We start from the raw sequence: 24,854 nt of genomic DNA on the forward strand, positions 1-24,854 counted from the left end.
GCTGTGTCAAGAGCTCGATGAACACGAATGCTGTCGATGACTGGACACAAGGTGGTGCGGCCTGTAGGATCTGAAGGCCACGAAACCTTGTTTTCCGGCCGACCGGCTGCCGTGTGGAAGTTCGCAGTGGTGACATGAAGTGCTCAATGGAGCTTTGCGGCAGAGGCCGCACCTTGTCTTGGGAGGTTTTGGCGGCGGCGCAGCGCTTGCACCATCTGAGGAAGAGGTGGCTCGAACGTGGTCCGCGAAGGTTCGCGATAGGCGAAGCTGCAGGAGGTAGCGCCACGTTCCTTGCAGCCTCCATTCGTCCTGGGAAAGGTGATTTTTCGGCCCTGCGATTGGTCAATTGGAGCTCGTAAAGCGGTCAGCGAGACCGCAAAAGCTAGTTAGTGCAAAGTGAGTGGAAACTGGGAAGAGAGTCGATTGTTTGGTGCGAGCGCCAAAACGATTTGGCCGTGGTGTTCGATTCCCTAATGCTGAAGCCTGAGCGAGAAGCCTGGAGCTACTGTGATACGTCCAAGTGTGTGGAAGAAAAGAGCGGAAAGAGAGCAATGAGTGCACGTCTTTCAGAGGTCATCCTCCAAAAACTTGTACGCGAACTTGAAGTCCGCTTTTCTCCTGTTCATCCTGCACGATACAGTTAGCACGCTATCGCAGCTTTTTCAGCAAAGTGACGACTTACCATGTCGATTCATAGTCGAAGAAGCGATAAGTGCCCTGCTCGAATTCCTCTGTGATGTTCTTAGGCTCCTCGTGCCGCTGGAACCATGTTTGGTATTGCTTGTGAAACCGCCAGCTTTGGCCCTTCAACGCCTTCGCAGCAAGATATTGTTGATACGTCCCTTGTCTGTAGTAGAATGCATAGAAGAGTGAATCTTGGTCTATCCGACTGTACAGCCTAGGATCGTCGAATATCCCCAGAGGCTCTTGAGGATAATGTGGCGGGGTGTACGCATATGGATTCTGCGGCTTGTAGTGATTGGGCTTCTCCGCATCCATTGGCGTCGGGCAGCTCAAGCGCGAAGCATTGAGCAGAGCCACATCGAAGGGCTGATCAGACTTCGCTCGTTGCTTGGTCTCCTCGAATGAGCCAAGAAGATCTTGTAGTGATGAAGGCAGGTGGAAGATGCACTCCTCTTCATCGTCCTCCACCTCACCCCGCGACAATGCAATGCCTGAGATACCTGAGTACGGACTAGGTGGTTGCGGAATCTTGATAATGGGTGCTTCTGCTGCAGCAGGCTGTGCTTTCGACACTTGCGGTGAAGGCTTGACAGAGGACACTTTTGAAGCCTGTGAAGATGTTGAGGGCTCGGGTTCGGCACTCTTCGTTTCGGGCTGAGCCTGTTTAGTCGTATGCTCAGACAACTTGGAAGGTTGAGGCTCGGATGGCTTTGCAGGTGAGGGAGCCACTGGTTGCGCCGCTGTCACGGCCGGTGAAGACGTTGCGCTCGATTTGACACCTCCTGGTGGGGGCGGAAGTGGTGCTATCCCCACACCGTTCTTATCACTAGCTGCCGCTGCAGCTGCCGCTGATGCGTACTTCAGCGGTTGGCCTGTTGGTATCGAAGGTAGTGGCGCTGGCTTCATTGTCTCGGGAGCTTTGCTGCTGTTGCTATTCGGTATACTCTGCAAAGTTGCCAAAGGTGGTAGAGGTTGCGACGTCGATTTGAGCTGTACACTTGGCCTCCTCGCCGTGGTCTCTGATGTCGTTTTCGACTTTGTGGGCGGCTTCTTCACCGGCGCTGATTCTTCCACATCGGCAGGCTCGTCTTGTATGCTCTGAGTATCCTGACTAGAGACCTTGTCGTTGTCCGCGGGCATTCCGTACAGCCCTTCTTCTTCTTCCAGGTTCAGCGAATCATATAACCCTTCGTCTTCCATAAAGTCCAGTTCCTGATTCGATTCCACATAATACTTGATATCAGACTCCAAGTCTTTCACCTGTTCGGCCTCAATGTTGTCATTCTGCACCGATCGCAGCACAAGCTCCAGCTTGCCAATGTGCCAATTGTGTGTTTCCACTCTCGACTCCAGCTCGGCTGTGCGATCTGACTTTCCCGAGTCCTTCTTGCCTTTCTTCAGGCCCGCCAGGAGCGACTCCGCCTCGGCTTCAAGAGCTTCAATCTGCCTGCCCAGCTCATCGATCATCTCTTGCAAGAAGTCGCAGACGTCATTCTTCTCCTTCTCCTTGGGATCGAGCTTCGCGGCGGCATTAAGTCCTTCTTTGGAAAATGCTTTGGTCTTCATCTCCTTCTCGACGGCCTTGAACTTCTCCATTTGCTGCAGATGCACGTCAGTCACGGCTACACGTGGACTACCAGATGACAGGTGATGGACATACCGTCTCGATGAGCTTCCGCTGGTCCTGCAGCGGCTTCTTGTCCTTGATATCATTTTGACTTGCCCAGCCCTTGATCTTGTCTCTACTCCGCTGCAGCTTCTTGATCTCCTTCTTTAATGAGTCCTCGAGCTTCTCCTTCTGCGAAGAATTGGTAGATTGTGTGAGCTTCTCGTAGATGCTCTCAAACAATTGCACGCCTTCGGCGACTTTCTTGAACTCCTGCACAAGCGGTCAGTACGCGTCCATGGGGAGGCAGTTCCGGGGCAGTCGTGCCTTCTCGATCTCCTGCTGCAACTTCCGAGCGGCCATGTCGACTGTGGAATGCGCGCGACACGCGGTTCTCGCAGCGGCGCGGGCTCAGGGCGATGGCGGAGTCGGTATGGGGATTCGGGGATGCAGCTCGTTTGCGGTAATGATGAGGTTGCGGATACCGGTGGAAATGTGTTCGTCGGGCGCGCGCGGGGGAGCGTCGTGTCCGATGCATTCGAGGGCCCGGGGGTGGAGCGGCGGCAGCAAACAACGACGGTCGGGCGATGGCAGCGTGTTGAAGGAGCTCCCTGTCCGCAGGCTCGCATGAGAGGGCAGCGGGAAGTCTGGCGCTGATCGATGCGCCAAGAAGCCTGCTGCGCTGCGCTTGTACCACGACGGCCACTGCAACACTGCACCTTTGTTCACTTCGCCAGAACACCCTCCCTCCCCCCATCCCGTGGCCGAAGCCAGAGCGTCGCAACTCCGTCCAAGCTCCGCGCCTCACTCTCGCATCTGCGCACTAGAACTACTCAGCCGCCACCCTGCTGCATCTGCTTCCTTCTCGCCCCAGGCCTGGTAGCACCACATCACGCGACTCTGCAGCTCACGCGCGCCACACCCTGGCCTACTCTGCCTCCTTCTGGTGCAAACAGCAGCGCGTCGGCCATTGCGACCAGGTTCACCGATTTGGCGACAGGGAAAGCTGTTTCCAAACCTGCGTTTCGTGTATCACGCAGCCCGCTTTTTCATTGGACACCTCCCGCACCAAGATCGGCTGCGAGCATGAAAAGTGAGAGCTACCCAACCGATGCGTGCGGGACGATCGCTCTGTTTATCAAACATGTAGCTGACTAGCAATGAAAGCCGTCATTCAGCGTGTCAAGTCCGCGTCGGTGACCGTCGATGGCCAACTCATTTCCAGCATTGGGAAGGGATTACTGATCTTGGCAGCCATCGCAAAGGAAGACACTGCCAAGGAGGCTGAATCCATGGCTTCCAAGGTGCTCAAAGTCAAACTCTGGGACGACGACCAAGGTGGCAAGTGGAAAAAGAACGTGCAGGAGATCGACGGGGAGGTCCTCTGTGGTGAGCACGAAATTGCATTCAGTCACATTTCACTCTCCCTAACATTACATGTAGTGTCTCAATTTACTCTCTTAGCCTCAACCAAAAAGGGCAACAAGCCTAGCTTTCACGCATCTGCCGACGCTGCGAAAGGAAAGGAGCTGTACGACCTCTTTTTTGGCCAGGTGCGGAAACTATATCGCGAAGACCGCGTCAAGGATGGAGTCTTCCAAGCCATGATGGACGTTGGTCTGGTCAATGATGGACCGGTGAGTGATGAACAACCGCCCCAAGAGATGCCTACCACACCTTGTATCGGACTGGACTTCTCATCGCTGGACGAAGAGGTACAAGAAGCACAGCGTGGTTTCTCTGCTCCGTCTATTTTACATTGGCTAATTTAGTTCCAGGTTACAATAGAAATTGACACCAATCCTCCCAACATGGACAACCCATCTGGCTTTCAGACGCCGGACAGCGAGACCTTCAAAGGCCACATGCATAAGACATTCGAGTATCCAGCCGAGCTGCTGGAATGAGGCCGTGCCGTAAAATGGAGGACTAAAACCTTCAAAAGCTGTCACGATGCCCTAAGTGAGCAATTCACCGAAGTTGGCGTGAGTGCCAAGAATCGCCTTCAGTCGTGATGCCACGACTTGACGACCACGAAACGAACACTGGACACCATTAAAGCAGAAGTCACGATCTGGACATTTGCGAAGACCAGAAGTTGGTTCATCTCATCATTGGCATTATGCTCGCTATGCTCATCGACACTCGTCATCATCATCTACAATTAAAAAACCGGAGGCCATGTAGCACTTGCTACAGCACTTTCGGTTGCGACCAATCATCATCTAGTTCTCTGGAACGAACACGCCGCGGTAGCGGACATTGCCCTCGTTCAGCTTGTCCATGGCCTCGTTGATGGACTTCTCATTCAGAGGGTACTTCTCCAGGATAGGCTCGATCTTGTGAAGAGCCGCAAAGTCCAGCATCCTTTGGTGGATGTAGCGAGACGCTACAACAGAACCCTGGACGGTCAAGCCGTAGGCAAGGAGGGGCATGTATGGGATTCTGAAATCGTTCTCGTCAACCGACAGTGGGTGGATTGTGGCGCCTGGTGCAAGTGCCGGCAGGATCTTCTGCCAATCTGGCTGCGCGGAAGTTGTGACGAGCAGGCGGTTGATTGGCCTGGAAGTCTTGATCTGGTCGACGTCCTTCGTGGCAACGAACTCATGCGCGCCGAGCTTCAGTGCCTCTTCCTTCTTTGAGTCGGATCTCGAGATAACGATCACGTTCGTTCCCATCTTAGCGGCGAACTGGATTGCAAGATGGCCCAGACCTCCGACGCCCATGACAGCGACTGTCTCCGTTGGCTGCGCATTGTATGCATGCAACGCGTTGAAAACTGTGGCACCGCCGCACTACTCAGTCGTTAGCACTTGCTCGGCCTGTTGAACATCAGCCTCACAAACTCACCATCAATGGAGCAGCTGCTTCATCGCTCAGCGAATCTGGGATCTTGAACAAATATGCTTCCCGCCAGACAGCATGGCTAGCAAAAGATCCTTGGTCCGTGTTCGCCATGGCGTACATCGCACGCTCTGGACAGTATGTCTCGTTGCCTCTGAGACATTCCTGGCAGTGTCCGCAGGAGTTGTGCAGGTAGCTAGGAATCATGTTAGCACCACACAATAACAACAGAACCTTGTTTCGCTGCTTGATCTTACCCCCAACCAACACGATCGCCCTTCTTCATGTATGTGACTTGTGGTCCGACATCTTCAATTACACCCACGCCCTCGTGTCCCAACGCCATATCTGCGGTGCGGTAGTGGAGATCTGTTCCGCAGAGTCCGGAAGCTGTGACGCGGACGAGGACTTGGTCGCGCTCGAGTTCACCCTTCTCGGTGGTGGCCTTGGTGACCTTGCCATCTTTGCCGCCCTTGTATACTGTGAAGGAGACCATTTTGTTCGGACGTGCTGGCTTGTATTTGGTTGAATGAGGTTCTTCTTTGGAGGAAGTGAAGAGGGAAGGTGTAGTCAGGAAATTGTCAGTAAGGCAAGAGCAAGAGCTATGGGAGTCGATCAGGGAAGTAGCTATATAATCAACAAACAGCACAGCTACGCAACCCTTCTCACAGCTTCCATGCCCTGTCTTCTTTTCTAAACACCGATGTAGCCGTCGCCTCGGCAGCTTACATATCTTGCCTTGTCTCTCCACCATGACGTGAAGAGACACTAACTGAGAGGGAGGACGGACCCCAGCCGATACGATTTGACACAAGCACTCCGTGCGTGAAGAACCAGAATCTAACGTTCTACGGCACCATGCAGAGCTATGAGCTAAGCACGATGCAGCAAAGCAGAATTTCCTCTTTCTTACGTCCGAACACGACATGCCTGTGACGCCACGAAATGAAACAGAAACAGATTGAGAAGTGCCTCCGCGGGTTTCCGGTATCTACAGTATTGGACCCTGGAGAATAGATCCATGATGATGCACAAGAGGGAAAGGCAAAAAGATGGAGGTCATCACGTATCGTGTAGGGCTGGCTCGCTTCGGAGATAATAAATTTTTTCACGCGTTGCTGGCGTGGAGTTGACGTGGAACGGATTGAGGTCCGGCTTGAGCATTGGAATTCGGAGGGTTGCGGATGACGTATGGGGTGCGAGATATGGCCGAAGGAGAGACGAATCACGATGCTGTTGGCGGATGGGCATGGACCTGGAGAATATGTTGTATGGTTCTGCGATACTTTGGTCGCAGTCCTCGTGGCAGTTGCGTGCGTAGGAACCTTGGGGAAGAGGCCTAGAATTGGAAGCTTACAGCAAGCATTCGAAGTTCACTAAACAGTTTCGCCTTCCTCTCAGGCAGATGAAAGACCGGTTCTTGCCTTCGCGACACGAGGTCTTATTATGCAGTAGCTTATAAAGACCTGCACGTTTGGAATCTCATCAATGCACAATGGTCTAGATCATGAGCCATTTGGGGAGATTTCAGCAGAAAGTGACAAAGCATCCTTTCGCAAAATGGAATATGCTATCGCAGTCACTGCATGCACCAGGCGTGTGGAGCCGATTCGTGGAAGACTGGGGATTTCATAAGCTCGCTTTACATCCGAGACACGCCTGGCATGTCAGCGGTCTCGCATGAGCACTTGCCTCGGTGTGTTCAGTGATCACGTTCCTCGAACATACGTTCACTCGAATAAGTCGTAATGGAAAGGACATCTGATGAGACCAAGTCTTCGCTTTTGATAGATGGGAGAAGCTCTTCTGCTAGCTTCGATAGTTATACAAACACTTCCAAGAATTCTCGCGGCTCAGCTCCCTAGCTGCCTGGCGCTGCATCGTTCCCGCTATGTTCAATGCCAGCATTCTGCTCGATGGTCTGGAAGAAACGCTAAGTAAGCACCACATAGTTCTCAGCCTCTCTATTTGTTCGCCTGTCTGGTCCCAGGCTACTCTACCGCCTACCACCATTCTGTGTCGCCATGTTCGACATGATCAACTTGAAACCGTTCTTGAGCGCTCTGACGTCGGGATACTTGTTGCCTCTGAGTTCGAAGCCTTGCGGAATGACCTTGACAGCCCAGTGGGCCAAAGGTGCGTTGAAGCCGGCTTTGAAGCAGAGGTAGAAGTAGCCTGGGTATTGGCGGTTCAGGCAGAAGGCATACATCGAACGCTTGGGGTTTGCTTCGGTGTAGGTGGTCAACCATTGCTCTGTGGGGTCATGTTAGTAATGCTCCTTGGAACGAATACTTGCAATGATCGGACTTACCTGTCTGCTCCTTCGTGCCATTCTGGAAGCGCTCATCGTTGGTCATCTCGTCAACCTTCTTCGCCATGGCCTGCACGTGCAGAACAATCAACTCGTCGAGATCTGAATAGTTGGCCTTGCCGACTTTCAGCACCTTGCCGACGCTGAACTCGTTTTCTTTGTTCATTTCCAGAACGTCAATATGCTGGTAGACACCCTCGGCAACCTTCCATGTGACAGCCAAATGATCAGTTCCCTTGGAAGAGGGACGAATGATGCAGTCTCCACGATTTTGCGACTGCAAAGCCTCGACGGCTTGTTGAGAGTTGAAGGGTCGGAATAATGGATGCTTGATGACTCTCACTTGCCGCCCAGTCTTGCTCTCGATAGCTTTCTTCATCGCCTTCTGATCTTGCTCTTCTTGCATGTCGTCCCACTCGTCCAGACCATGATCGAAGTTGCGACGGAATGGCTTGCGCAGTTCCGACTCACGCAGCGTCAGTTGTGCAGTGAACTTCTTGCGATCGATGAAGCTCAATTTGGCCTGTATGACTTGATGCGCGGACCACATCCGACGAGGCTCAATTTGCTGCCGCACCATGTCTTCTGGATATTCGGTCTCAGAGATGCCACCATCAATGCCACAGTCGAGCTTGACCTCAATGTGGTCTTGGAAGGTACGCTTGACCGAGACAGGGACGATCATGCCATCCATGAGTGACTCGCGGGTTTCGCCAGTGAGCTGGGTAAACAGCTCGTCAGTCGTCAACGAGTTCCAGTTTCGTCGGAGCTCCTCGTAGGGATTTTGCAGTTCGGCGCGAATGGTCTCCAGGGTAGCACGCTTCTTCTGCTGGAATCGATCCTCGAGTTGCTTGGCGTACTGCTCCAGCTCGAGATCGTTTACCTTGTCTTGCTGATCCTCCTTGACCAATCTACGCACAACGGCACCCAAGCCGTTATCATCCGTTTCGGCCTTGATGTCCTCTTCATCGAGCTCCAAGGCATCGGCAGCGATTTTTCGCGCGAGATCGTAATCTTCAGGATGTATCCTCGTGTTGTCAAGGTAGTCGGCCTCGGGGTCGTCGTTCCATATGAGGTACAGGAAACTGGCGCAGTTCGTGAACACCTTGGGTCCAACGGCTGGCCGGAGATGTCTGTCCAGGTCGCCAACCAGGTCAGAGCGGTTGACCACGTCGCCGCCATTGTGGCCCACAGCTTTGATCAAGTTGTCGGCCTTTCTCGGGCCTAGTCCACAAACGTAGGGAAGCAGATTGGCAGTGTACGGATCGTGGACTGCCTCGTTCACGTCAACACCAACAAGATTGACAATGTCAACCATTGCGGTGTCGAGATATCGCCTCAACTTATCTTCAGGTAGGAGATTTTGGTTGGGATCGAACGTGATGGAAGTGATGTCCTTCTTGAGCGCCGCGTATTGCTTCAGCGGATTTTGCATGTAGAGTGCCAAGGCAACGCAGTATCGTGTCAGGGGTGGCAGTCCAGGATGTTCTATAGCAGAACGATCTGAATTGCGATACAGGCGGGCAACCTCATCTTGCGGAATCACGACATCGAGCGGGTCTGTGACCTCGCGGTCTTCGTCCGGATCTTCGTATGTAGGACCGTGGAGCTCGTGCTTTCTCACGATGTCCTTCAAGTCCTGATAGAGCTTGTACGTCTCGACAGAGAAGCCGGATACTGCGATCACATCGGGATTCCGACGTTGCACCACATCCTTCAGGTTCTCAATGTCCTTGCCGTCGGGAATGTACTTCTCTTCCTTTCCAGGTCGAAGATCAGCCCACTTGCCATTTTCCTTCACAGCACCAGTTTCGTCAACAAAGGCCCAGCAGATGGCATCGCCGCGGTTTCCGTCGCCGTGTGACAAAGCGAGAATTCTGGCGTACGTTCCAAGTTCCATTCCTTTCGGCTTGTATGGCGCTTGGTCGAGCTTCTGTGTAAAAGCATCTCGGCAATATCCACCGATTTTGTTCTCACATTCGTTCTTGAGATTATCCTTGACGCCCTTTGAAATGATCTTATGCATCTTCGTTACGGCAGTGTCAAGGACTTCTCGTCGCAACGTATTCCACGCGTCCGCGACTGCTGAAAAGTTGTCGGATTCGATAGCCTTTTGCAACTCTGTTTTGATGCGCTTCTCGCCGCGCAGTTTGACCCGCACGTTCACGAGTCCTTCTGCCTCAGCTTTGAGCATACGCAAGAACAGTTCCGGCTTCTCAACGAGGAAGTAGCGGACTTCCTGATTGCGCAAGTACTTGAACTCGTAGTAGGGGTGTTGATCGTTGATCTGCTTCATGCCCTTCTCAGTACGATGACAGTCGAAGACCAGATTGTCGTAGTAAATCTTCCGCATATGCCTACGCATCCGCGGGCTCACCAGAATCTCCTCAACGAACATGGACTTAGCTGACTGGAGAATATCTTCGCCAGTCTTGTAGTCCGGATCTCGAATGAGTGAGTCGGCAATGTCCTCAGGCGAGCGGTCTGGATCTTCCGTGTATCGTCGTCGACCAACAGCTTGATTCTCAGCGTTCTGCGCTACGCCGTCTGCTGTAATTCCGAAGGCTCGAACAAGGTGATACGCTGGTCCTGAACGTACTTTATCCCATTGGGTGCGAGCGCCAGTGCCTGCGCGCTTCAGTGTGCCATTCGCCTCTGCATCAGCAATGCTGAGGTCCTTCAGCTGAAGTGAGTATTGAAAATTGAGGTAATCTTGCAAGTCTTGCAGATCGTCCAGCTGTGCAGCCAGTGGAAGAAGATCGTTGAAAATCTCATCGTTGAAGTCAGGCTCAATCTCTCTGAGCAATTCGACATTCCTCTGAATTGCGTCTCTTCTCTCTGCAAATGCCCGGTATTTCAGGTCCTGTTCAAACACGTCCCAGAGATCAGTCTGGTTTAGAAGCTTCTCGGCTTTGATCGTGAAGGGCGGTCCATTAGGGTCGTCATTGGGCACCTGCTCGGAGTGGATGAGATAATCTTTGCGGTTTTGAAAGATAAATGCGGGCTCAAGGTCGTCCACATTCATGAATTGCAGTACCTGCTTGACTGCAGCCTCGAATGGTCCTCGCAAGTTTGGCTCCATCCGCTTCCTGGGGAACAGAATGCTCGAGATCCAGCTTGCTTCTTCGGCGTTCCGAACTGCGATCTGCTCATCCGTCAAGTCGTTCAGGTCCTTGTACGGCGCACGGGCCAGTTGGAAGCGCTCCGGCACATCGTTGAGACGAATCTCGTTGTCCTTGTCCGTGAGCATGCGCTCCTCCAGTTGACTCGGCTCGAAAACGTCCTTAAGCTCCAGTGGCTTGTCTGGATCGATCGATTCTTCATTTCTGTCCTTCTCCGCTTCAAGTGCCCAGACGAATTCCTGCCCGTCGCCGAAAGCATTCATCATATCCTCGAGCTCTGCTTCGCCAAGCCCTGAATCTTTGAGGTTGTTGAAGTCCGGTACGCCAGCTCTACGCGGTGCGCGAACACCCAGGTCCTCGTCCATTTGCCCAGCGTCTTCATCGGGGAATTCATCTTGCTCGATGAAGCCGTCCATCTCGTCGTCGTAGGCACCAAAGGCGCGGCGGGGAGGACCCATGTCGCCATCACCATCTTCCTCGTCTGAGAATATGTCCTCCACGCCCCGAGATTCGCTAATGTCTCGATTGTCTCTGTGGCCGCGCTTCAGTCGCTTGAACTTGCTCTGCTGTTCCGGTCGCCGACGCTCGTCAGGTAGAGTCTCGCCGATCAGATCCAGATCTTCTTCGTCGAGCTCTTCCTCGTGCTCGCGCTCCTCGCGTCGTCGCTTCTTGCGCTCTCGTCTCCGCTCCCGCTTGGCCTCTTCATCCTCGTCCTCATCTTCATCCACAATGAAGCCTTCGCGGATGCGCTGCGCCTCCTCGTCATCATCGTCTTCCTCTTCTTCGCTCGAGTCGTCCATGTCCGCGCCATTTGCTGGCTTCTGTTTTTTGGAGACCACTTCGCCAGTCTCCTCATCGAACTCCTCTTCCTCGTCGTCCGAGCCGACCGCAGCAGTGGTATCGAAGAAGTCAGCCATGATGACGCGCGCGGTGAGGTTGGTGAGGTGGTGGTAAAGGTGCAGGCGGCGAAGTTGGCGATGAAGAGCGTGTGCTTCCTTTGGGTTACGCGACAAGTTCACTTCACTATCCGCATTTGGAAGTCGGTGATCGGTCAAAAGTGGCTCCGAACAAAGACACCTGAGGCAGGGAGTCTGCTGTCTACTGCTACTGCCTATACCATCGTTCCCGCATTTCAGCCTCACGCATGCACAACTAAGGAGACATTTCATGCTTCACATCATCGCTTCTCGATCGAGAAAGCATGTAGCCGAGTCTGAGTCTCGCACGCGTGGCTTGCAACATTCCCTTTGTCACAACGCCCCTGCAGTGCTCGGTTCGAAAAAAGGCTCAAAGTCTCCGGTATTGTCTTTCCAGTAAATGAGAATACGGCATTTCCTTGTGTGTAGCTTTGGCACCAACACTTGCACGGCTCCGGATCTTGGGCATCCGGACTTCTGCCCGACGACTCGCAACGTGCTCTCGGTGTATGTATCGTGTGCACGTATCGTGCGGCCAATACTCTGACACTTGTATTGGATGCACGGGACCCCACAATCGGCCGGTTTCGCGGCAGCACCTGCAGCATCGCACCTGCTACGACTCCTGTTGCACCGAGAGGGCTGCGTGAAAGACGCCTCCTGCACTTGACAGATTCAGCGCACACGATATATATCATTCCCCCGACTGCCTATTGGAAGTGTTTTCGCCGCCCTCCAACTCGCCGCTTGCCGCTTCGGCTCCCTCCACGCGCACTTGCATGTTGGCTCCCGGCCGTCAATTGGCCAACTCCTGCTTCACTGCCGCCGCGAGATCCACGCACCTATCTGGTTGGGCACGGGCTTGACGCACATCATCCTGCCTGCTGAGACACTGCTCTGCTACAACACTCCTTCGCGCAGACGTGTTCCTTTCACTCCGCCACGACTGCCTCTTGACACAGATCGAACTGTCCCCGCACCAAAGCTGCCAGTCGCCAGCCAGGGCGGACAAGCACCGCCAACATGAGCAACACCATTGGGACGGCTCGGACGATGAAGAGGAAGAATGTGAAAGGCCTGGCTTTGAGCGCTCCCCCTAAACCGGCAGTGCCTTCAGACGAGGACTCACAGCTCCCCGGAGCACTGGGCAACGACGGCAAGCGAGCAGATACGCTAGAGATAGGCGTCGAATTCAGGCCGGACTGGCGAAGCGAAGACCTCGAGGTGCTAAAAGAGCTAGGATCAGGAAATGGAGGCACAGTCAGTAAAGTGCGGCACAAAGGCTGGAACATCGTCATGGCAAGAAAGATCATCCATGTTGAGGCCAAGAAAGAGATCAGGAAGCGGATTGTGAGGGAACTACAAATCATGCACGAATGTAATTCACCGTACATTGTGTCCTTCTACGGCGCCTTCATGAACGAGTCGAACGATGTCACCATGTGCATGGAATACATGGACGTTGGGTAAGACCAGCCTTGCGGGCGCGACCATGTTTTATTGCTGACCTTAACTGCCAGCTCGCTCGACAGCATATCGAGGAACTTTGGGCCTGTCCGTGTCGATGTTCTGGGCAAGATTGCAGAAGCCATCCTCGGCGGTCTCAAATATTTGTACCTCGCCCACAGAATCATGCACCGAGACATCAAGCCTTCCAACGTTTTGGTGAACAGCAGGGGCCAGATCAAGCTGTGCGACTTTGGAGTGTCCTCCGAGCTGGAAAACAGTGTAGCAGATACGTTCGTGGGAACTGGAACATACATGGCGCCAGAACGCATTCAGGGTAGCCCGTACTCGGTCAAGAGTGATGTGTGGAGTGTTGGCCTGACGCTCATGGAGCTCGCGATTGGAAAGTTCCCTTTCACGTCTTCGGCAGACGATGGAGATGAGGAAGCAAGCGGGCCTCAGGGGATTCTGGATCTCTTGCAACAAATCGTCCTTGAACCCGCCCCAAAGCTGCCCAAAAGCGAGGCATTTCCTCAGATCCTGGAAGACGTCATTGCCAAGTGCTTGATGAAAGTGCCGGAAGAACGCCCAACACCACAGGAGCTGTACGACACCGACCCGTTCCTGCAAGCAGCAAAACGCACGCCCGTGGACCTGGAAGCATGGGCGGTCAGCATGATGGAGAGACACAACAGGAGAAGCCACCTTGCGCCGCAATTGTCACCTTCCACGCGAGCACTGCTGCGTGGTGAGGATACACCGAGCCAAAGTTCTCATTCGAGCGTAAATGAACAGACACCCACGTCAGGCGATATTCCGATTTCCGCTTCCAATGGCGCGGGTCGACCGTTTCCTGTGCGCACCACCAGCGCCAATTATGTGCAACCACAGGTAAATCTCCCCATCCGACAAGCGCCAGGCAGCTCATCGCGCAGCAGACCTGAAACGTCCGGGAGCGATAGAAGCGACTCTTATAGGAGAGTAGCTCCAGGCTACGCAGCTCATTGATTGCCCGATGCCGCCGTTGCACCGCTTCTGGGATGTCACAGCCATGTTTTTGCCACAGCTTGCTCGACACGTGCATGGCGGTGCTCCTCCACTTCCACGACATAGCTTGTTGTCTTTTGATGACTTGGCCTCGTGTGCAGAGTGCAAGTGTGGCACCAAGATTATTCACGGCTGCTGCGGAGCTCTCGGTCAGAATGCATTGGAGCGATACGGAAAGACCTCGGACACATCTTCACAACCATCGCCTCCCCACATCTCCGGATCAATTCTTTCAAGCTTCCAGCTGTATGCGGCACATGCTCGTCTGCCGCAGCAAAAGCTGGCAAAAGTGGAGAACCCGAGGCTCGTTGCACAGCTTCAAGCACATGCTTGCACCTCACAATTGCTGTGCGGTTTGAAATGGCTGGCTAATACCACGGGACGGCCCATCCAGTAATGCTCTTAGTCGCATCTAAGGACCATATTCACGTCACCGCTTTGCTGCACTGCCGCCATTCGCGTGTTTGCCATCGCACAATCGCACCTGCCAAATGAAGCCAGGCGTACAGAGCGCTGAAACTCCACCACGGTCTACTGTTCCCTAATTTCTGGTTTGCCATCACGTCCGATGTACGACGCGAACTGCACAAATTCGTGCGTCTTTCAAACGGACTTGCAAGCCTATGGTTTCTTTTTCTTATTCTGCGCGTACGGGCAGTACAGCAGCCGCATGCGCATGAGGCAGAGTGCAAGCGCAACGGGGCGTTTAGGTATTAATGCATCTTTATGTTGCACGAAAGAGGTGAGGCAGCAAACGATGCCGCTCGCTCGCTCGCTCGCGCTAGAAGTTTGGGTGCTTCAATTTTCATATGGGATTGCAAGGGTCTGGAGGAATGCATACTAGCTAGCTTGGGACATGAATGAAAAGGTTGCATGTAGATGTGAGGGAAATATTGCATTATAGGCTGAGAATCTACGGACGGCGTCATCGTTGTCGCTTGAGCTCTGCGTGACGACGCTGCGTGTACTCTGACCTTCAAGATCCCGTCGTGCATGTTGGCGGCGCTCATGCTGCTCCTCTCGCCGCCACCGCCGTGAGCTACAACCGATGTGGAGGAGTACAAAAGGCACGCGTGAGCCGTCGTTGGCGGGCTGCTGATGTTCCTTTCGGAGGTATACATCGAGACATGTGCTCTGCTGTAGCATCCTCTCACGAGGTACCCGTTGACTCTCGTTGGCGGACATTCGGAATGCAAGGTGCTGACTACATATCGGAGGAAATACTTGTCGACGTTTTGAGGTTGTAGCCGTTGGGCGAGGATTGTCTTGGATGACGAGTGCCGATGCGTGTAAGGCACGAACGGCTCGTGGTTTTGTGGTTCGGGAGGTTTTGGCTGCTGGCCGCCTGGTGTGAGTGAGCTATACGAGTTTGGTAGGTAGGTGTGGTCACAGCCGTCCTTCCTTTTCGAATGGACGAATGCCAAGATGGTGGTGATTAGGCGAATAGACTAGACGTGGCGAGTGACTACACGTGTTACCGCATGAATTTTCTATCGACCACAAAACGTGGCATGATCAACTATTCCCCACGATCTCGCGCGTGTAGAAGCGTGGTGTGAGTGGTATCCTTGGCTTTCGCTACAGTAGCCCCACCTCGTTTGCCGCCGGTGATCGGCTGCACGACACAGCTGATGACCTTTTCCTTCTTTAATGAGTGTGGAGGACTTCTTCTGCAGGTAGGGTATGCCGAGCTGAGGCTGGCCAAACGGGTCATGCGAGCAGATGCAGTGACGATCCAGAGAAGCGGGAGTATGAGCTGTCATTTGAGGAGAATCGGAGCCGGTGAGGCTTCCACAAGCTAGGTCGAGGTCGTGCGGCTCTCTTGAGCCGTCGTCAAGCTGGCAACTGAGCTCTCTTCATGCAGGCTGTGCGTTGCTGACGACAGAGACACGTCGGAGGATGGGTAGACTTGTAGCTGGGCTGCGGTGAGATGTGTGAGAACTCTGTTTGAAGCCATCCGTGGTCAAGCATCGCGGACCGTCGCAGGCCGCGCTCGTGCCTGAACTCAGTGCCTGGTGCCTGAGAGAGTACGTAGACGTTCGTTCCTGACGCTGACGACGAGTGTCGCGTGAACAATGGAAGGGTGGGCAGAAGTGAGATGTCTTGCCCTACCCGTCGAGATGCGTGGAAGTGTGTATGCAGCCGCAGCGCAAGCGCCGAAGCAACCTACGTGAAACTCGGCTGAAAGAAGCGCGGCTCCACACGCACAACTTCACGCTTTGATGTCAGCTGCCCAAACATTTGCTATACCACCGCTGCCCGCCACCCAAATGCCCGCCGACACGCTCAACCGAGAGCTGCGACTGGTGCGCGCAGCCGCTTGTGAAGCCTCTCCCTCTCCGCTGCCTCGTTGGCACTCCGCTGCGGCCCGACTGTTCGGCCAGCGCCAGCGCAAGAAGCTGTCCTTACGCGAGGATGCTCGTGGGGAAAGATGGACAAAGCATGTGGCAGAAGCTACTGTAACCGCTTGGCCGATCTTCAGATCCTTTCGGCCCGCCATTCGTGAGCAGCAAGAGCCCTCTCTGCACGCCCTCCTCCAGTAGTTCGCCGTCAGCATCAGCCATCGGTTCGGCGCATGCGACCTCCTCCTCCTTTCCATCTCCGGTGGAGCTCTGATCACTGGCAAGATGCTGCGGCACTGCGCAACCTACGACAGCGGCGCTCCATCTTCAGACCACAGATCGACATCCTACATCTTGCATGCAGGCGGCCAGCCGACAGCTGATCCCCGTCGAGCCCGAGGCTACAGGAAAAGAAGCTACACCTCCGCTTGGGTGCCCTTCTAGCGCGTAGTTGTCCTTCTATTGGCACCAGCACCTCGTTGTCTGCTGTCTGGCCACAACGACCCCAGTCCCTGCGTGCCGTGCTTGGTGCCCATCACCGCCGCTCCTTCACGACCAGTACATATTGCCATTCCGGGCGTTGGCGCCGGCTGACGAATATGAATTCACGCCTTGTGACGATGCCATGCGCGCACACATATGAGCCCGGCTGAAGGAGATCAAGGTGGTGAATGATGCAGAAATCAGACCTGCGGCTGCCTGCGCCGAAGCATAAAACCTGCCTGTGCCATTCGCATTATTCACCATTGATGAGCAAGTCCTATTGTCATATTCATCGCGGCTCTTCAGCTGGAAAGCCGCTAGCGCCCGTATGACCTGTGACCTACTCCACTTACCTTATACCCCATAGCTTCTGCGACCCTATACGTTGGCACTTACACGTTCTCAAACACACACAGCACCATTATAGTGGAACACAGCACAGACTTAAACCAGCACTCGCACTTGCATTCAGCCTCGAGGGTGTACGCCATTCGAGCATTCACATCTCTAACAATATGAATATCGCCGGCATTGTCGCCCTGCTGGCATTGGCGCTATGTCAAGTCGCCCTCGCTGCCAATGGCGACGCATGGCGAGGAAGATCAATCTACCAGGTCTTCACTGATAGATTCGCTCGCACCGATGGCTCAACAACTGCATCGTGTGACACTGGTGCCGCTGACTACTGCGGCGGCACGTGGACAGGGTTGATCAACAGGCTCGACTATATCCAGGATCTTGGCTTCGATGCTGTCTGGATCTCGCCAGTCACTCACCAAGTAGAGGGTCAAAGCATCGATGGCTCTGCCTACCATGGATACTGGCAAGACGACATCAATGAAGTCAACGAGCACTTCGGCACAGCAGACGACTTGCGAGCTCTTTCGGCAGAGTTGCATTCCCGGAACATGGTATGCGAACGATCGTCCCGCAACGCCAAACAGTAAGAAGAGTGCACAGTACTGACTTATGCGCTAGTTTCTGATGGTCGACATTGTTGTGAACCACCTGGCTTGGATCGGCGCTCCGGATACCATCGACTACAGCCAATTTCCCCAGTTCAACAACGAGGACTATTTCCACCCATACTGCGTTAACAACTACAGCCAGGATAACATGGTATGCATTCCATCTCATCTCAAATTTGCTCAAGCCTTTCAAGTAGTCGCTAAGCATTCGGACAGACAAATACCGAGCAGTGTTGGATGGGCTCCACCAATGTCCCTCTGCCAGATTTGAGGACAGAAGACTCAGACGTACAAAACATCTGGAATGCCTGGATCAGCAGGCTCATCTCCGACTACTCCATCGACGGTCTTCGAATTGACTCGGTCATGGAAGTGAACACAGGATTCTGGCCTTCTTTCCTCGACGCTGCCGGAGTCTACGCACTGGGTGAGGTCTACATGAACGACCCAGACTTCGTCGCAAGATACCAAGGATACATGGACGGCGTTTTTAACTATGCGTAGTAAGTCGTACGCAGCTCTTATGACAGAGTCGTTGTTCGCTGACAGAACCCACAGCTACTTCCCTCTCCGCGGCGCATTCGTTCAGGGTGGCGACATCTCCTCGCTAGCCGAAATGATTGACAAGGTCAAAGCTGGTGCATATCGGGACACGTCACTTCTGGGATCCTTCAGCGAGAACCACGATCAGCCAAGAATTGGAGCGCTTAATCCTGATATGGCACTTGCCAAGAATGTGCTTGTTGGCACTATGCTGGTCGATGGCATCCCTGTCATCTACCAAGGCCAGGAGCTCCACTACCAAGCATACGGCGGGCAGAGTACTCCATTTAACCGCGAGGCGATCTGGCTTTCTGGATACCCTACCGATGGCGAGCTGTACCAGGCGACCAAAGCATGCAATGCAGCGCGCAAGAATGCTCAGGCCGACGATTCGAGTTACTTGACGTTCCAGAATTACCATTTCTATACCGATGGCGATACCCTTGCGATGCGAAAGGGCAAGATGGTCACGATTCTTTCTCAGCTTAGCTCGACTGGCTCGAACTACACGCTGAACCTCGACTCTGGCTATGACGCTGGCACACAAGTCACGGAGCTGTTGACTTGCTCTGACCTCACCGTCTCGAGCAATGGAACGCTTGCCGTTCCTATGAGCGCCGGTCAACCAAGAGTCTATTACCCCACCGACTCCATCGGCTCGCAATGCGGCGGAAGTAGTAAGCGCATGATGCGCCGCTCTGCCAAGTTCCGCAACCAGCCATGGCAGTAGGCCATTTGACAACAACTTCTATTCTTTCATTGGATTTCAGGATACCCGCATATGGCGCTCGCTTCTTGTTTTCACTTATTACTTTTGGAGGTACTCATGCACGATGCGAGATTGAGCTGTGAGGGGAAGGAATCTAGCGCATTGTCTTACCTCGCTGTCATTTACGTTGGGTGGCGGCATTTGGGTTGGATTGGGCACAAGGAGCACAGAACACGCCTCTGGAGCGTGGCACCGAACTTGTGGATGAAGTACATGAAGTTATGATAGCGAATAGGGATCAGAACTATCGCATCAGCGTATCACGGACGCGAACACGGGCGCACAGAACACTTATCTACCATATGGAGGATTGGCATTGGCATTTCAAAATTTCATTCCTGCGACAAGCAGAGGTCTTGATCTATGAGAAACTCTCAACATGCAAATAACACCCTTGAGCTCCGGTGCCTTTATGTATTGCTCTCGCGTCACTTTGTCGGACTAAAGTGTTCCTGACAGTCGATGTCAGCCCGAGCGGACCGCATACTGAGATCGCTGATTCTCCGCAAGCGCCATCGAGCAGGATTGAGATCAGTCGATCGACATCTGGTCGGCCAGAGTAGAATGTAGCACAGCTGAGGAACGGTAGTCGGATCCCGAGAGGTGTTTGATCTGGCAGTAGCTGCTCCAGAGACGGCGAAGACAGTTTCGTTTCAGCCTTGGGGATGGGTTTTGTAGGTGTGATCTTGTCTTCTTTGACAACTTGCTCGCCTTCCTCTTCTTCGTCGACTATGACACAGCAACAAGGACCTTTGGATTTATCGCATTCGCAACCGCATTCTTTAGGTGCGAGACTGGTGCTCTGGTCGGTGAACTGGTCTGCGCAGGTCACGTATATGCTGATTTGGACGTTAATTCCTTGAGCGTGGAGTTTTTCGTAGGCGGTGGCGATCTCTTTGTTCAACCAGCGTGCTGAGGAGCTGCTTTTGACGCACCAGACTAGGTGGACTCGTCGGATTGGGAGTCTTCTGCCTTGGGTTGTGACTCTTTCGGCGAGGTGTTGGAGGATGGAGAGGTTGAATGTTATGCCTGTAGACCCTGATAAGAGCAGGGCAGAATCGAACGCTGCGAGGTCGGACTGTGTGCCGCCGTATGGGCCGTCGATGACCGCGACATGGGTTGCGTTGGCGATTTGAGCATTGCGTTCAATGTCGCTGTTGTCTTTCTTTTCTGAGATGAGGGCCTCGGATGATGTGTTGGCTCCGTGATAGATCTTCTTGGTGAAGCCGCCGTGTCCTTTGAGCAGGAACACCAAGTCGCCATCATGCGAGTCTGGCGTTGACAAGATGGTAGCAGGATGACTTTGCATGAGGCCGAACTTTGGTATCGACAGTAGGACGTGTGAGCCAGGACGCCAGCTCTTGATGGTTCGAGTAGAGATTCGCAGCTTTGTGACACCGCCTTCCATCTGGATCATTGAAGCTCGACTGACACGCAAGTTGTTCCAAGCAACCATCACGAATCGTAAAATGCGATCGAGCAGGTAAAGTCCAATCGGGATGTAGATGTACACCCGGCTTGATATTGCAGTGCTCGGCAGGTGGAGCATGATCGCCACGATGAAGCCAAAGAATGTGATGATGTGCTGTGCCACGAAGAATTCGTAGGAGAGCTCTCGTAGCGGGGCTATTGTGCTGAAATTCATCCATAGTAGCAATGCCAAAGCTGCCATGCCGGTAGTTGGACAATCATCAGTCTGCCATTCCAGCTGCATAACCCCGAATTCTTGCCAGCCGGTGCTTTGGAAGGCGAAATGGAAGACTGCGAGGAGAAGCATGATCCTGGCAGACCATCGGTGGAGCACATTGAGACGCTCCCAAGATGTTCCGGTCAAAGTGCCAATTACGCTGTTCTTGTTGACCAGCAAGATGAGAAGTGGAGTTTGTGCTACAGCAAGCCAGCCAGCACGTACTCCAAGAGCTTGCCAGTATTGTGCTCCTTCAACGTCATTGTCAACGAACTCAAGCGCCAGCACGAATGCCAGATAGGCGAGGACCAGGATGACTGTGCCAACAGGCGGAATCTTGAGGCCGGCTTTCTGGAATGGTGTAAACTGGTAATAAGACATTTCTCGTCCCATCGCAGTGACAGTCGCAAACCACGTCACTGGGGTATGTTTCGGCTTCGATGGGTCAACTTTACGCCTCGCAGCTTCTCGTAGGCGTTTTTGCAATATGAGCCAGCGCATAAGTTTGAAGAGCATTGTCACGCCAATGAAGACCACAATTCCGTACCAGAAATACTTTGCATGATTTGCGCCGTCGATCTTGAGGTATGTGTCGTCGAGAAGGTCTTCCAGGAAAGCGCTTGCTTGAGTTCGGTTGGAGAAGTCCACGCCTTCTGCTGAGAGAGGCTCTATTGATGAGGTAGAGCTCATGTCCATGGACATGTCCATTTCGGTTCCTTCGGTGTGGCCGCCGTGTCGCTTCCAGAAGCCTGAAAGCTGAGCCATGTTGACGAGTGCAGCCCGAGCAGTCCAGCGATAAGTACTTCCTCACAGAGTCCAGCGCCAAGGCATGTAGGGACGAGTTCTTGGTGAACGACTGATTGGTGTCCGAAAGTGGCGACTGGAATGTGAGGACTTCAGCCTCTGCGGTTCGCGCCGACTGATTGAGAGCAACAGTATGAAAATGAGGTCAATACTTGCCTTGCACGACTACAGCAGACTTCTTTGTCTTGTCAAGTTCCGCTGGGACAAAATCGAGAAGCGTGAATGAGCAAGTTTCCACTTCGCAGCTTCTCGGCACGAATTCGTCCGCCGCGACATCAACCAAAAACGGAAAGGCTCTTTCTTGGCTACTATGCTCGTGATTCGGCTGAAGTGCTCTGTACAGTATTCTGTCTCATTGGTCTCGTAAAGCTCTATTCGACTTCTACAATTATGTTCTCAATGGGCGATCGGTGTATCTAATCAAGGCTGGCGAGCCGGCGCATGCTGGCGCAGAGAATCTGGTCTCCACGTACACCTTCTGCATGTGGTCCTCCTTCTTCTCGAACTTGTAGTAGACCTTGTCCAAGTCTTCCACGCGCACACGATGTGTGACCATTTTCAGAGGGTCGATCTCGCCAGCTTGGATCTTCTTCAGAAGGTCCTCCCAGTATCGGTGCACTGGCGCTTGACCGTTACCGATGAAGCGGATGCCGCGCTCCATCAGACTGCCGATGTTGAAGTGGTTGGTATAGCCAACATACACACCAGTGATTCCGACACGACCAAAGTTTCTGACACTCTCGATCATCTCGTTGAGAATCTCGCTGGTATCGGTCTCGAGACCCAGAGCCAGCTCAGCAGCGTGCATCCAGCCCTTCGGGTACTCGCCAGCCACACACTCGAGGGCAGCGTCTGGACCACGGCCATCACACATCTCTTTGAGCTTTGCGACGACGCCACCCTTGGTCTCCTTGAGCTGCGAGTAGTCGACTGTTTCGACCTTGGGATACTTCTCCTTCATGAAGTCCAGCCTCCAGTTGCTGTCAATGACGATGACCCTTCGCGCTCCCCTCATGAAAGCGAACTCGGCTGCCATCTGGCCGATAGGGCCAGCACCCCAGACTGCAACGATGTCGCCCTCGTAGACCACGGTGTCGACCACGCAGTTCCAGCTGGTGGCGATGACGTCCGACAAGTAGAGTGCCTTCTCGTCCGGGACATCGTCCGGGATCTTCAGAAGGTTGACATCGCCGTAAGGCACACGAGTGTATTCCGCCTGACCACCAGCGAAACCTCCCGTGAAGTGACTGTAACCGAACATGCCGGCCGTGCGACCGCCGTACATGGCGTTCTCAATTGTGTTGCTGTTGGTCTTCTCACATTGCGAGGACATTTTTTGCTGGCAGTAGTAGCAGTCTCCGCAGGCGATCTGGAAAGAGGCTACCACTCTGTCGCCCTTCTTGAGTCCCTTCACGGCGGAGCCCATCTCGTCCACAATTCCGCAGAATTCGTGTCCCAAAATGTCCCCCTTTTGTAATTCAACAACGCTTCCGTGGAGGAGGTGGAGGTCGGAGCCACAGACTGTTGAGCCAGTGACCTTGAGGATGACATCTCTCGACTCGATGATCTTGGGCTTGGGGCATTCAGCTACCACATGTCAGTCTTTCCCTCGACGTCGAAGGAATTCTGGTTTACTCACTCATCTCGACTGTGTTCTTGCCGTTCCAGATCAAAGCGGACATCGTCTCAGACGGGTCGCCATACTTCTCGCGGTCCAGTCCTGGGTTCGTGACGTTTTGAATAGTTGTGGCATTGTCGCCGTGGCCGATAGCCTGCTCGAGCTTGCCTGCTGCTTGTGAGAGCGCCATGATGATTCGCGATTGCTGGTGAAAGATATGGCGAAAATGAAACTTGGACGGAGAACCTACGGAAGTGCCAGTTTGGCGTATATACCTTTGCGAATCATCTCGCCTCTCGTACAGCATCGAGAAGGGTGAACGTCATAGTGAGGTGGATAACAGGCGAGCTTGCGGCATGCAGCAAGCGGAGTGGAGGCCGGTAGATGATTGCTCCATCGAATACTGGACGTCATCTGCTCCTGTTGCTGATGCAGCGGATGATGATGATTGCGGTGTTGCGTTCAGATGTGGAGTGGTGGTGTGGGAGTTGTCGTTGACGTTCGGCAGTTCTTCGTTGAAGCCGCCGGCCATGCCAGGCACAGCCGCCTCGATACCCACGCTCATTGGATCAGCAGACGATCCCGCTAGTTAGAAGACTACTCACTCTCTTGTAGGTGATCGAGAAAACACGGCGGACCGAGGGACATCGAGGGCCGCCCACCGCCGCAAGAAACCAGCTGCACCTCGTGTTAGTGCAGGGAAAAGGATCGTGACACGAGCGCTGCCAAATGCCGCTCGGTCCGAACGCGGAGAAGCAGCGTACGATAACCCTGTATTGTGTTAGTTCAAACCAAACGAGGATATTCAGCGCTGTACAGATCCCGTGGCGATCCTCTAGGTGCTCAGGTGCGCCGTGCGAGTGTTGGCACAAGGGCTGCGAAAAGCTTGATAGGTCAAAATGTCTAAACGATCTAAGAGGCCTGTTGCTTGTCCACGGGGTTTCAGTGGGATAGACGACACTCCCGAACCCAACCCGGGGAGCAACGATAGTAATAAAGTCTAGTACTTGTTCAGACGAAATCCTAGTATTAGCTAGGATACTCGGATGGCACGGTCCAGAAGATCACTCCACTGCGGACAGCATGCTGATAATATATAAGCAAGCAGCTGTAGTCTCGAATCTGTCCCCGCAACTGTCCTGAAAGTCCTACACCTACATCCAAATCCTGCGAATACGATCCGTGAAAGCCCTACCTCGAGACTAAGGAACAATGAAGTGGCTTACTATTACCTCTACCTTCCTTCTCTGGATGTCCGTCGAGACATTCGCCAACCCAACTGGACTTGAGCCAAAGGAAGCGCTGGTAGCGCGTGTCTGCTGCACCTGCAGGGACGGCCATCACACATGTGGAGGCGGCTGCTTCGCCAAAACCTGCTGTAAATCTGCTCCCATACCGACTTTTTGGCCTAAGGAGATGTGTCCCGAATACTGACAGTTTTGGAATAGGTGACCACCCACTTTGTTAGGGGCAGTCTAAACGATCGTTTATCAATGATTGGTTAGTTGGTTAATTCCTACACGGTTGCAGCCGCCACGAAGGCAGCTATGCCCAGATGCAGAGAATTGGCAAGCAGCCGACGCAACACCGGCAGTGTCAGCGTGCCCTACTTGAGCAGACCGGTCCTTTCCTTCATGCGGTGGAAGTGTGTTGTCGTTTGTCG

General features: G+C 53.6%; 8 protein-coding genes across 8 annotated transcripts; 3 read left to right on the forward strand and 5 right to left on the reverse strand.

Annotated features, from left to right (window-relative positions):
• Positions 1-566: 566 nt before the first annotated feature.
• On the reverse strand, positions 567-2,653 carry RHO25_009122 (uncharacterized protein; the record flags this gene model as incomplete). The annotated part of the gene is made up of 4 exons (XM_023604894.2): positions 567-627; positions 683-2,283; positions 2,345-2,563; positions 2,618-2,653. 4 exons carry the CDS (start codon positions 2,651-2,653, stop codon positions 567-569), a joined length of 1,917 nt encoding a protein of 638 aa, XP_023460428.1.
• A 797-nt stretch (positions 2,654-3,450) lies between these two features.
• On the forward strand, positions 3,451-4,197 carry RHO25_009123 (uncharacterized protein; the record flags this gene model as incomplete). Its single annotated transcript, XM_023604895.2, has 3 exons — positions 3,451-3,679; positions 3,734-3,927; positions 4,069-4,197. The coding sequence occupies 3 exons, from the start codon at positions 3,451-3,453 to the stop codon at positions 4,195-4,197; spliced, it is 552 nt and encodes a 183-aa protein (XP_023460433.1).
• Positions 4,198-4,515: 318 nt separating this feature from the next.
• RHO25_009124 (uncharacterized protein) lies at positions 4,516-5,630 on the reverse strand (the record flags this gene model as incomplete). The annotated part of the gene is made up of 3 exons (XM_023604896.1): positions 4,516-5,085; positions 5,141-5,330; positions 5,392-5,630. The coding sequence occupies 3 exons, from the start codon at positions 5,628-5,630 to the stop codon at positions 4,516-4,518; spliced, it is 999 nt and encodes a 332-aa protein (XP_023460434.1).
• A 1,500-nt stretch (positions 5,631-7,130) lies between these two features.
• Positions 7,131-11,484, reverse strand: RHO25_009125 (uncharacterized protein; the record flags this gene model as incomplete). The annotated part of the gene is made up of 2 exons (XM_023604897.2): positions 7,131-7,387; positions 7,446-11,484. The coding sequence occupies 2 exons, from the start codon at positions 11,482-11,484 to the stop codon at positions 7,131-7,133; spliced, it is 4,296 nt and encodes a 1,431-aa protein (XP_023460431.1).
• Positions 11,485-12,507: 1,023 nt separating this feature from the next.
• Positions 12,508-13,938, forward strand: MST7 (Mitogen-activated protein kinase kinae mst7; the record flags this gene model as incomplete). The annotated part of the gene is made up of 2 exons (XM_023604898.2): positions 12,508-12,950; positions 13,005-13,938. The coding sequence occupies 2 exons, from the start codon at positions 12,508-12,510 to the stop codon at positions 13,936-13,938; spliced, it is 1,377 nt and encodes a 458-aa protein (XP_023460432.1).
• Positions 13,939-17,317: 3,379 nt separating this feature from the next.
• Positions 17,318-19,043, forward strand: RHO25_009127 (uncharacterized protein; the record flags this gene model as incomplete). Its single annotated transcript, XM_023604899.1, has 4 exons — positions 17,318-17,713; positions 17,781-17,921; positions 17,987-18,273; positions 18,329-19,043. 4 exons carry the CDS (start codon positions 17,318-17,320, stop codon positions 19,041-19,043), a joined length of 1,539 nt encoding a protein of 512 aa, XP_023460721.1.
• Positions 19,044-19,443: 400 nt separating this feature from the next.
• Positions 19,444-21,534, reverse strand: RHO25_009128 (uncharacterized protein; the record flags this gene model as incomplete). The annotated part of the gene is made up of 1 exon (XM_023604900.2): positions 19,444-21,534. The coding sequence occupies one exon, from the start codon at positions 21,532-21,534 to the stop codon at positions 19,444-19,446; it is 2,091 nt and encodes a 696-aa protein (XP_023460722.1).
• A 427-nt stretch (positions 21,535-21,961) lies between these two features.
• Positions 21,962-23,381, reverse strand: RHO25_009129 (uncharacterized protein; the record flags this gene model as incomplete). The annotated part of the gene is made up of 2 exons (XM_023604901.2): positions 21,962-23,160; positions 23,213-23,381. The coding sequence occupies 2 exons, from the start codon at positions 23,379-23,381 to the stop codon at positions 21,962-21,964; spliced, it is 1,368 nt and encodes a 455-aa protein (XP_023460676.2).
• Positions 23,382-24,854: the final 1,473 nt, after the last annotated feature.

This window comes from Cercospora beticola, chromosome 5, assembly GCF_033473495.1.
Source record: "Cercospora beticola chromosome 5, complete sequence".
Taxonomy (NCBI): Eukaryota; Fungi; Ascomycota; class Dothideomycetes; order Mycosphaerellales; family Mycosphaerellaceae; genus Cercospora; species Cercospora beticola.